Source organism: Komagataella phaffii, chromosome 4 (assembly GCF_000027005.1).
Source record: "Komagataella phaffii GS115 chromosome 4, complete sequence".
NCBI classification, from domain to species: domain Eukaryota; kingdom Fungi; phylum Ascomycota; class Pichiomycetes; order Pichiales; family Pichiaceae; genus Komagataella; species Komagataella phaffii.
The window spans coordinates 35852-47922 of NC_012966.1; the positions used below are offsets into that span (position 1 = coordinate 35852).

The 12071-nt window shown below is 41.1% G+C and overlaps 4 protein-coding genes across 4 annotated transcripts; 3 read left to right on the forward strand and 1 right to left on the reverse strand.

The window, feature by feature from the left end:
• Positions 1–6509: 6509 nt before the first annotated feature.
• PAS_chr4_0018 (Cytochrome c) lies at positions 6510–6842 on the forward strand (the record flags this gene model as incomplete). Its single annotated transcript, XM_002493378.1, has 1 exon — positions 6510–6842. The coding sequence occupies one exon, from the start codon at positions 6510–6512 to the stop codon at positions 6840–6842; it is 333 nt and encodes a 110-aa protein (XP_002493423.1).
• Positions 6843–7208: 366 nt separating this feature from the next.
• Positions 7209–9479, forward strand: PAS_chr4_0019 (Component of the SPS plasma membrane amino acid sensor system (Ssy1p-Ptr3p-Ssy5p); the record flags this gene model as incomplete). The annotated part of the gene is made up of 1 exon (XM_002493379.1): positions 7209–9479. One exon carries the CDS (start codon positions 7209–7211, stop codon positions 9477–9479), a length of 2271 nt encoding a protein of 756 aa, XP_002493424.1.
• PAS_chr4_0020 (Component of the spliceosome complex involved in pre-mRNA splicing) lies at positions 9476–10237 on the reverse strand (the record flags this gene model as incomplete). The annotated part of the gene is made up of 1 exon (XM_002493380.1): positions 9476–10237. One exon carries the CDS (start codon positions 10235–10237, stop codon positions 9476–9478), a length of 762 nt encoding a protein of 253 aa, XP_002493425.1.
• Positions 10238–10363: 126 nt separating this feature from the next.
• On the forward strand, positions 10364–12016 carry PAS_chr4_0021 (Guanosine diphosphatase located in the Golgi; the record flags this gene model as incomplete). Its single annotated transcript, XM_002493381.1, has 1 exon — positions 10364–12016. The coding sequence occupies one exon, from the start codon at positions 10364–10366 to the stop codon at positions 12014–12016; it is 1653 nt and encodes a 550-aa protein (XP_002493426.1).
• Between the last annotated feature and the right edge of the window lie 55 nt (positions 12017–12071).

Here is a 12071-nt window from a genome sequence, read left to right on the forward strand (position 1 = left end):
CCTGAAGGCGGAACCGTGTAAGTGGTCTCGTAAGTACCAGTCCACGGTTGGGTAGTAGTTACGTAACTCTCNGGNGTCTCGATNATAACANTTCCTGGCTCNGTNCCNNNNGGNGGNACNGTGTAAGTNGTCTCGTAAGTNCCNGTCCANGGTTGGGTNGTAGTTACGTAACTCTCAGGNGTCTCGATGATAACAGTTCCTGGNTCAGTACCNGNAGGNGGNACNGTGTAAGTNGTCTCGTAAGTNCCNGTCCANGGTTGGGTNGTAGTTACGTAACTCTCGGGAGTCTCGATGATAACNGTNCCTGGNTCNGTNCCNNTNGGTGGGACGGTGTAAGTAGTCTCGTAAGTNCCNGTCCANGGTTGGGTNGTAGTTACGTAACTCTCNGGAGTCTCGATNATAACANTTCCTGGNTCNGTNCCNNTNGGNGGNACNGTGTAAGTAGTCTCGTAAGTGCCGGTCCATGGTTGGGTNGTAGTNACGTAACTCTCNGGNGTCTCGATNATAACAGTTCCTGGTTNNGTNCCNNTNGGTGGNACNGTNTANGTNGTCTCGTAAGTACCAGTCCACGNNTGGGTAGTAGTAGTAAAATATTCCACATCTGGCGTGCACGTTCCTGGACTAAGATTGTTGGGAAACTGGTATACAAAAGCCCCAAGTGAAGTTATGCTGGCTCCGCTAGGCAGAACTACTCTCAAATCAAGGGATCCAATGTTTCCTATGTTTGTATATGTCACTCTTAGAGGGTAATATTTTCCTGCCTCTAGATAAATAGTTGCAGATAAGATTTGGTCTGTAGCAGTATGAGGGTATACAGAATACAAGGAGTATTCGGCTGATTGTTCAGGCAAAATATAATCGGAGTTACAACAGTCAAATGCTCCTGCCTTACCAAAGAACACCATTGCAGCATCATCGACATTGGCTCCGTTGAAGTCAATGGTATACTGACCAGTAATTGGTGGTCGAAAGTATCCCTTTAATTCCATCGAGAAATTATAAAGATATACGTTAGGGCGTCCATACAAGGTTCCGTAGGCACTATTTGCTCCCTGACCTTGGTAGTAGAAGTAGGGGCTAATTATATTGGAAATAGTGTCGTACAACCTTCCCTCCTTGTATCGGTAGCGCACATAAGTCTTGAGTTCCGCATTGGATATTGCCATATTAGGAAACTCATAGAGATTAGCAACAAATCCGGTTGATCTTGGAGAGGTTGCAATAGAGCAACCATATGAATCATCAGCCAGCACATTCACTGCGCTGAGCAAAAAGAATACAAAAGATTGCAATTGTAACTTCATGTCTGGCTCAGTAGTAGTCAGAGGACATGAGGTTTATATTTATAGTACCTCTTTAAAAGTTTCCATTCCCAATTCTTTGACCTTTATCGAAGCTTGGTCGCATGAATCCTGCAGATTGAATCGTATGATTTTCACATCTTAAAGCAAAATAAATGCTTTGGTTTGCCGTGCGTACCTAATAAATTAGTACGGAGATTTTGCATCAGCCAAAGCCGTTTGTGTAGAGTCGAATCGACATGTAGGGACGGCGCGAATGCCACGTTTTCCCCAAAAGTTGCATGCTGCAACGCTGATGAAAGCAAGCAAGCACGCGAACTCCAGAATGTCATAGCAACTTGCGGCATGGAATATACACCCAATACTGTAACAAGATTTGCGTCGCATTTCACAAAGATACAGATATTCTTATGAAGAAGCAATTTAAGCCAAAATACAAAAAACACTGTTCGAAAAATTATCACGCGTGAGCCAAAAAGAGGTTATTCCATTTTGAAATTAAAATATCATGCTCTAATTTCATCTTGATAACTAATCGCTTGGAAAATTAATAGGTTGGCGTTTAAATCTTATGCCGCTCTAGTGAATCATGGATGATTGTTTATTTGGACGCTTTCTCTGTTAGGCTATTCCCGACTTAATTATTGAGACCCTTTCCAGAAGGTGCGCGATAAAAAGCAATTACAGTATGGCGCTTTAATGATTATGTATTAATTTAGTTCTGGAAGCGAAGCCATGCATGACAGAATATGTAAAAGCAAGGTGCGTGATGTGGTTGGCAAATCGATACCAGAAAAGGAACGTTGCCCAATTTGACTTCAGTCGTCTCCTACAGTCATCGGTTAAAACATTTCCAGACTTGGGAGATTCAATTGAAACGACGGGTACACAATGGTTGCATGCACCCACCGAAGTTATTACAATAATTTTACAACTTTGTTCCATTGGGGAGACATACATAGAAAAGGCATTGTAGAATCAGGGAGTGTCTGTTATTCATGCTTGGAAAAAGAGACCATTAGTTTAAAGTATTTGCAATGAACGATGAAACTCTGTTACAGCTACATAGCATCAGTATTCATATAATTAACCCCAGAAGTAACAATTATACGCTTCAAAGTGCTCAAACGCAGCAATTATCAAAATTCAAACAATAAGAGGCCTGCCTAGGAAGTCCATTAGCATCTAGCATCCTTCATTCGCACCAGAATGATTACCATTTTATGCTACGATACGCTTAATGCCTGACAAGTCAGTTGGAGAGTAAGAGAGTAAGAAAAAACTATTTCAAAAGGTAGATAACTATCTTTGTACTTGGTTTGTATGGGCTGCACAATGATGATTACAGGAATGCAAGCAGTTTCTTGCCTGTTAAGTTTAGAATCGAATATCACACGTTTAACATATTTTACAGCCTAAGCCCAAGGTAGCAGAAACGAGCTTTCTTATTGTTAGATCCATATTCTTGAGATAAAACCTAAAGTGAACAACTAAATTGAAAAATAATTCAAAGCTATGACAGTAGATAGTAAAGAATCAAACCAAAGTCAGGAAATAAAGGTAAGCATCAAGAAACATAGGTGATGATATTGAATTGAACCAGTGTTCATGTTCGTCTTAGCAAACGTAGAAAAATTATTAAAGTAATCAAAAGTGATTCAAATAGTAACAGTGCTCAGATGAGTCTCAGGTGGAGGAACAATGCATGTAGCCTTGTAGACACCAGTGCATCTCTGGGCGGTCGTTACATCAGTATCTGGAACATATGGAATTTTGACGATCAAAGGTCTTAGCTCAGTGCCACTTGGTGGGACAATGTAAGTAGAATTGTAGATACTGGTTCAGGTCTGGGTGGTGGTCTTCCAAAAGTTTGCAGGCCACACGATTTTGTTTCCTAGTGTAGTATCCGAAGGGAAGAGAGTTTTGTTGATGCAACTGTCCTGGTCATAAATGATGTGATGGTAGCAGAGCAATTATTATCTGGTATACAGGCGGATGGGCTAGATTTGACGAGACATTGGTTGACCACAGTCCCAAAGTTGTTGATGCTCGCTCCAGCAGGGATGATCAGTTACAAACTAAACTGTCCGATAATTCCTAACTAGTGCATGTCACAATTAGAGGGCTGTATTCTCCTACCTCGGGATATTTTATTGCAAACTTTGCTTGACATGGAGCAGTTTGGAGATATGTAGAAAAATCGTTGGATTGTTGAGACAAAACATAGTCAGAGTTGCAAGAGTCGAAGGCTATTCAGCCTTAGCAAAAAGAAGTTTGTAGATCCGTTGAAATGTATGGTATACTGGTCCGTGATTGGTGGTCGGAATCCTTTTAGTTTTATTGAAGATTATTTAGCTATATGTTAGGGTGTACGTGGAACCTTCTTTCTTTGCATCAGTAGCGCACATAAGTCTTCACTTACGCATTTGATGTTTCCACATTAAAAAACTCATAAAGACTAGTTACAAATCCTGTTTTTTTTGGATAGGACGCAATCAAGCTATCGTGTGAATACAAATACAAAAAATGCAGCTGTGATCACATTCATCATTATAGTTAGCGGTTTTGTTCCTCTCTTGTTTTTTATTCTTCCTCTATTGCAACAATTTATTTAATATTCGTGTTTTTAGCATTGCTATACAAGATCTATGCATAAGATAAAATCAATTTTGGCAACTCAAAGTAGAATCATATACATGTAGAGAAGACGCGAAGTCCGCTCCGCTCTCGAAAAGATGGATATTGCATTAGAGTCAAGCACGTATTACAAATACATGATGCATATTGAAACGTCATGGCAACACACAACATCTCCTATTCTATCAAAATTTGAGATTTGAGAGATTTGAGTGCCAGTGCACTTAGATTGTGAACATCATAAATACGACGAAGAAGCAACACAACCCAGGCAGTAAATAATACAATGAAAATTTGCATCAGCATGGACCAAAAACAGCCGGTCATTTTGGTATAAGTAAGACTTTCGCAATCACAACTCGGTGACTTTCTTGAAAAGACTGCAGAAGATCTAGGTCAAAAAGATATGCAGCCGAATGAATCATAGAAAATTTCTTGTTGGGACCGCCCTATTGGGTTATTGCCGACTATTCATTTAGTTGAAGAATTGTCCGCGAATGCGCAACCACTAATAACACTCTACGTTGATTTCAAATAGGTTTAAGTTTTGGAAACATGTATAACGGATATAGGTACTGCCAAGAGGTCAAGAGGTCACGGTTAAGAATAAGCGAATAACAGGACCAGAAACGGTAATTTGACCAAATTGACCTGAATCGTTTCCAAGTCTCCTTGCATAGAACGCTTGTCCGGAATTTAAGTAGTTACAAAATTAAACCAAAAAGTTCCAGCTCCTGAATTAACTTTCGATACATTTCAACGGAGGACGCAATAATTGAAAGATTCCCAAATTGGCAGAGTAATTCAGTTAGAAAAAGAGGGAAATATGCTACCTTTCATATTTGGCTAACAGAGACTGTTCTTCACAAGAGTGCCTGCAATAAAAAGTAAAACATAGTTTTGAAGGCCGGCAAAAGAAAACATCTGTTGGATTCCAGACGTCGAAAGTCTTGCCTGCTGTGATAGAATTCAAAACCAATGAATCAAAATACCAAACATTTCTCTGCTCTTGCAGTATTATTATATGGTCACATGTATGAGACTTCACTTCAAGGCCAAATGCAACGCAACACAAATTTTACTCCACTTGCTCTTTTAAATGTGTCTCCTCACAAATATTGAATAGTGAGATAGAGTACCAGAAAAAGCACCATTTTCTCCTGCTCATGGTCAAAAGAAAGAATTTGCTCTTTTTCTGAAGTGCTGCTTACTGCGAAGCAAAACAGTTTGTTTATACAAAAAGGTTCCAAAAATTATGGTTGACAGTCAAATGCTACCCAGGAAATACCAAAACCTATAACTGTTATCGTCAAGATTTCAGGCCTCAACTATCCATTATTTTTACAAGTTTCGTAGCTGCAAACTTAACATAATGATAGGGCATGGGCTGAAGGTTCAAAAGAGTTGAGACACTTTGTGGTAAGGCTATCGGTAGTTGTTTACTTAACTGTTGATCTTCGAGGGCATCAGTACTAAGCTGAAGGGCCGTAAATTCATATCACACTGATTTTGGGGGCTTTATTAATGACGGGGCTCTGAAAGTTTAAACTTGCATTATAGCTTTTTCATAAGCAGTAATGAGACTTTGCTCATCACCACACAGTCATCTCGATCAGATCACATTAATTCTACGGAATACGCCCTCTTGGAAAGGAGAAAGTTGATCGGGTTCTTTCGGACTTCCTCTGAGTTCAACTCGCCTCAGAAATGATCCACTTATTAACACTAATGGAAATGGCATCACGAATACCACCAAACAAGTCACCGTCAATAAGGTTTTTGACAGTCTAAAACTTTCTATAACGAGTATGCCTTACATCTTGAAACGATGGCTTGGACCAGACCGAGGAGTAGCATTTCGATTCACTTACGGCAGTATATATTAGCATTCGTTTCATTAATCCAAAAGGGGGGCCAATTCTTGGTCAATTTGACTAGAGGATCAAGTGAGGAAACTGAGCTTCGTCAATAGTGGGCAAGTCTCCGTGCTGCCGCGGGGCTTTTCTTGTTACAGGCTTCAAATTTCGAGGCACTTCCAAGATGAAGCACAATATCGTACAGATGGCGTACGATCCTGGTTGCCTGTCAGCATATTATAAGGTTCTGGTCGAGCTAGGTTGTTTAGTAGAACTGGCCAAATAGCTAAGGCTTCTCAAACTAGTGAGCGGAGTTTAAATTAGCGTTTTCTTCACTGACATGTTCAACGACAACTTCTGCACTGGCAAAACCTACAACCAGAAAGGATTAAAAAAAAAAAAAAAATTAATCTAATGCAAGCATGTACACCCCTAAAGCCAGCATGCGTTTTGGCATACCAGCTACTCATATCATTTGACACGTCTTCCCCAAACCACGCTTTCCTCTGTTTTATCGGAATTAACTGTAAGCTATCAGATTACATAAGACCTGTCCGCGATCGCCCGATCTCAGAGTTCCCACAAGAGCCAATAAAATCGCGCGAATTTGAAATCGGAAAATGTAGGAACTCAATTGTCCTATATAAATAATTCCCTTCCCGTGGAAACTGAAAAAAAAGTTCACCCCGACTTATTTATTCAATTCAACACAAAAATGCCAGCTCCATACGAAAAAGGTTCAGAGAAGAAAGGTGCTACTTTGTTCAAGACCAGATGTCTGCAATGTCACACTGTCGAGGCTGGTGGACCACACAAAGTTGGTCCTAACTTGCATGGTGTCTTCGGAAGAAAGTCTGGTTTGGCTGAGGGATACTCTTACACCGATGCCAACAAGAGAAAGGGAGTTGAATGGTCCGAGCAAACCATGTCCGACTACTTGGAGAACCCAAAGAAGTACATTCCAGGAACCAAGATGGCTTTCGGTGGTCTAAAGAAGGCCAAGGACAGAAACGACTTGATTACCTACTTGGCCAAGGCCACCAAATAGGTTTACGAATACTTTAGACAAATTGGTTTTTATTTGTATATAGCTAGGTAAAAGACCGATCGAAAAGAGGCACGCTTTGTAGGTTTAACGAAGTTATTTATTTATTTACGAGACTGTTCCAATGGATGTAACCTGGTTTCCTTTGATTTTGCATCCTTGCCAGCCAAATTAGAAAAAGAAACGAGGGATGTAAGATGTCCGATGTTTCACCTCTGTGGGTATCAGGTTGAACATCAGCAGTCTCCCCCCCCACCTCCTCCATCCTTTATCTGTTGAGACTCTCCTCACAAAATCTCATTCTGAAATTCGTTAGAAATTACATCCCCCAAGCATTACAAATTACAACAGCTACGAAGTTGACGGAAAATGGATCAAGATGATCTTTTCCCGAATCGTGGTAGCTCCTCATCTAGCACCCTACCCGATAGTACCAGCTTGCGGTCAGTAGATACTGAGCTGGTGAAAGAAGTCCTGGAGGCAACTGATCCAGTCGATCTAAATCATGTCGATAAACTGCACTTCACCAATTTATTTGGTATGCACCTAAAGCAAGATCAGAGAGAGTTTGCAAGCGACTTTGAAAAGTTTAATAAGGAGACTTTGATGGAGGAGCGTTTGCGTTCCAAAGTGTCGAAAGTTTTAAGCTCTCAACAGAAATCCAATCATCGACTTCGTGTCGTTGGATCGTCTGACACCTGGGACCAGAAGTCTGACTCAAACTCGTTCAAGACCATACCGTTGAATGAAACCGAATGGAACGAGAATGTTCCTATCGACTTGGAAAAGAACTTTGAGACTATTCAGGATGATGTCTCGTCTGTGGAGAAAGGATTCATTCCAGTGTCCAGAAGGAACTTTGTATCAGAGTGGTACCATAAGCCGAAAAGATACGATATTCAACGAAAGCTGAAAACCCGAAACTTGCTTAACATTGCCCTCGGCGGAACTATAGGAGTTGGTATCCTTCTTTCTTCTGGAAAGGGCTTTAGTATTGCAGGTCCTCTGGGATGTTTAATTGGTTTCATGATTACGGGAATGGTTGTATTAGCAACGATGTTATCCTTCTGTGAAATGGTTACGCTATTACCTCTATGTGGTGGTGTGAGTGGCGTGGCTTCTCGTTTTGTAGACGATGCCTTTGGGTTTGCTTTAGGCATTGGTTACTGGTTTTCATACACAATAGGACTTCCAACGGAGATCATTGCGGCTACGATTATGCTAAGTTATTACGAACATCTTCATGTCCCTGGACCATCCACTTCAGCCTGGGTTGTGTTTTTCATTGTGGTCATTGTGTCAATAAATCTTTGTGATGTTAGAGTCTACGGCGAAGTTGAATACTTTTCAACCATTATAAAAGTGTTAGCATTGCTGGTGTTGATCATTTTCATGGTAGTCCTCAATGCTGGAGGCGTTGCACCAAGCCACGAATACATTGGTTTTCGGTATTGGGATTCTTCCAAAACGAATAGAACAGAGTTCATATCGAATGGGCCGTTTCGACCTACTTTTGACTTGGCAGATAAGGGTCTGGGGTCGTTCAATGGAATTGGAGGGAACTTGGGTAGATTCTGCTCTGTTCTTGTAGCTTGCGTACTGGCAGCATATTCATATGTTGGGACTGAAATTGTGTTGATCGCAGGAGGAGAAAGTCAAAATCCACGTAAAGCTATCCCAGCTGCAACTAAAGTCATATATTGGAGAATTATATTTTTTTACATGCTGGCAATATTCGTCATTGGACTGAACATCAACTCAGGAGATCCTCGGTTACTTAGGTTTTATACCGATGGGGGTGCTCCAGCGGACTCACAGGAACAACAAGATATACAATCAGTGATGGACAGGAACAATGGAAACAATTGCCATTTTACATTATTGAAATGGGGAGGATTTTCGAATGGTAACCAATCTCCATGGATTATCGCTCTACAGAGTGCGGGATTATGCAGTTTTGCAGCCGTCTTAAATGCGTTTTTAATATACTTTGCACTCACAGCAGGATCATCTCAGTTGTATGCGTCATCCCGAACTCTTTACTACCTATCAATTCAAGGAAAGGTACCGAAAGTCTTTGGAATCTGCTCAAAAAGAGGTGTTCCGTATATTAGCGTTCTATTTACAGGATCATTCTCCACCTTAGCATTTTTTGCTGTGGAGCAAAACACTGTGGTAGTTTTTTCAAGGTACCTAAGTATCTGCGCATCAGCGGGACTAATTGTGTGGACTGGCATGTGCCTTTCATTTATTCGTTTTTACTATGGGTTACAGCTGAGACCCGACATCATAACCAGAAACGATGACAACTACCCATACAGATCACCATTTCAACCGTATCTGGCCTATTTTGGATTCTGTATGGGGTCAATTCTGGTACTATCTTCTGGCTTCGTGGTGTTCCTTAACGGTCACTGGTCCACTACTTTCTTTTTCACCAGTTATGGATCATTAATACTGCTGTTCGTTTGTTATTTTGGATACAAAATATTGCGGAGAACCTCAATTCAAAGGCTAGACCAACTTGATTTAGATTCTGGTCGGAGAGAAATTGACCGAATTATTTGGGAAGAAGAAAAAGACTATACGGTAACCGTGAAGGGATGGATACGGTTTATTATCAAAAAATTTGTCTACTAAAGACTGGATAGGAGCTTTTCCTTCTTTTTTTGTATAATGTATTTCTCAATTGCTGAACTCTCCGGTATTTTAAGGTGTAGAAGGGAAACTTCGTCGTCAGATCTTGTAGAAGCGCCACTAAATTGAACGTTCAGTTTCCGCCTGCGTTCAGTTGTTAGTCTGCTTTCGTATTCCAGGAGTTCTTCGTCCTGGCCCTGTGCATCAGTGTGACTTGTCTCTTCAACTGTTGTGTTCACCACTCCGAAGTAGGATAGAGGTAGTTTTTCTTTTGACTCTTCTAAAAGACGTAAACGCAGTTTTTTATCTTTTGCTACTTGTATCTGTGTTTCTTGTTCAGTTTTATGTTTCTTCCTTGCCTCCAGCATCTGTTTAACATCGGGAAGATCTTTAGCTCGTCCAAAATACCTGTACCCACTTGAGTCAACATTAACGCTGCTCATGGCTTTGTTGGAATTCAGGATGTAATTTGGCCCACCCAATTCCTTGATGTGATACTCCCAGGCAAATCTTTCTTTCGTCAATTTGTTCAATTCATCATTTAAATCACGTATCTGATAATCATTGAGAGAGACGTCATTGATTCTCGATATCTTCTGCGAAATCTCCTGGACACACAATAATCGAAATTTTTCTGCTACTCGCAAGTCTTTCACAGACTGCACTCTTTTTGGCCTAGCATCTCCTGTGACAGGAAGAACATTTTTCTGTCTATGGTACCTGTTAAGAAGGGAGTTTGCCTTCTCTGAATTCCTGGACATCACTGGTTGAAGGAAGATTTCTAGTTCTTTTTATCGTCGCGCGCGATCTACGTGCCAGACGAAAAATCTCAGGAACGGTCAAGATTTTTTGCTCCTTTCGTTTGAACGCCCATACAAATACATCAAATGTCAGGATTATTCTCTACAAGACACTCCAAGTATGTCTTTGCTGGGATTTTCGTATTTGGACTGTTCTTATTTTTGCTGGCGAACCCTTCTTCTGGAAATCCAGGTCTCCCAAAGATGAAAACACCCAGCACTGGATCAGGAGGACGTGTTATCCATGGATTGGAAGACGAGGGTGAGAACATTTACCCCGGCAAAACTACTCCTGTTGTTACACCAAAAACACCTAACGTTGACGGTGAAGTGATCTCAAAGAACCCTGGATCTGAAGACTCAATTGGTGTCTCAGGATCAACCTCATCGGTGCAGAACGGTTCATCATCTGATTGTGGCACAGAATACGTGGTGATGATCGACGCGGGTTCCAGTGGTTCAAGAGTTCACGTATATTCCTTTGATACCTGTTTTTCGCCTCCTAAACTATTGGGTGAAACATTTGAGATGTTAAAGCCAGGATTGTCTTCTTTCGATACCGATACTGTTGGGGCTGCAAAGTCTTTGGATCCACTGCTTAAAGTTGCTGTAGATGCTGTACCCAAAGAAAAACAAGCTTGCACCCCAGTTTCCGTTAAAGCTACCGCTGGTTTGCGTTTATTAGGACCAGAGAAGTCCGATAATATTTTGAAAAAGGTACGAAGCTACCTGGAAGAACAATACCCGTTCTCTGTTGTTGAAGGTGATGGTGTAGCCATCATGGAAGGAAGTGATGAAGGTGTCTATGCTTGGATTACAACAAACTACCTGCTGGGAAATATTGGATCTGCTGAGTTAATTCCCACGGTTGCCGTTTTTGATCTTGGCGGTGGTTCCACGCAAATCGTTTTTGAGCCCAAAGAAGGAGAGAAAATGCTCCCTGGCGAACACAAGTACGAGATTGAATTCGGGGGACGACATTTCACCCTATATCAGTATTCTCATCTAGGATACGGCTTGATGCAGGGCCGTGAAAAGATCAATGCTTTGGTAATAGAAACTGCCCTCAAGAATGGTAACACGAAGCTAGAAAAGTTGGACAGTAAAGGCAAAGAACCAGCCACAAAACAAACATTAGTCCATCCATGTCTTCCACCGGCTGTTACCGCTTCAGATGTGAAGGTGAAGTTAGAAAATGGAGATAGTTATATTGTTGATTTCGTGTCCCCTCTGAGGGATGATCAATCTAGTGAACTAGCTAGCACCTCAGCTACTCAATGTCGCTACTTGGCAGAAACAGTGCTCAACAAAGATTTGGAGTGTAAAACAAAATCTTGCTCATTCAATGGAATTTACCAGCCATCTCTAACTCACCAGTTTGAAACAACAAGAGACATGTACATCTTTTCATTTTTTTATGACAGATTACAACCGTTAGGCTTCCCCTCCAGTTTTACGTTGGATGAAGTCAAGGATATAACAAAGTTGGTGTGTTCAGGATCTTCCTTCTGGAATCAGTTCCTATTTCAGCCAGAAAGTGTTCACGAGCTAGAAAACGAACCTCTTTGGTGCCTTGACCTGTCTTTCATGGTAGCGTTATTACATACTGGCTACGAGATTCCTCTATCAAGGGAATTGCATACAGCCAAGAAGATCAAGGATAATGAGTTGGGCTGGTGTTTGGGCGCATCCTTACCTTTATTGGACAACAATGCCAATTGGAAGTGTCGAGTCGCATAGGTGACTTTATCTTATTTTGTAGACAACAGACTCGTTCATAGATACATACAGTACA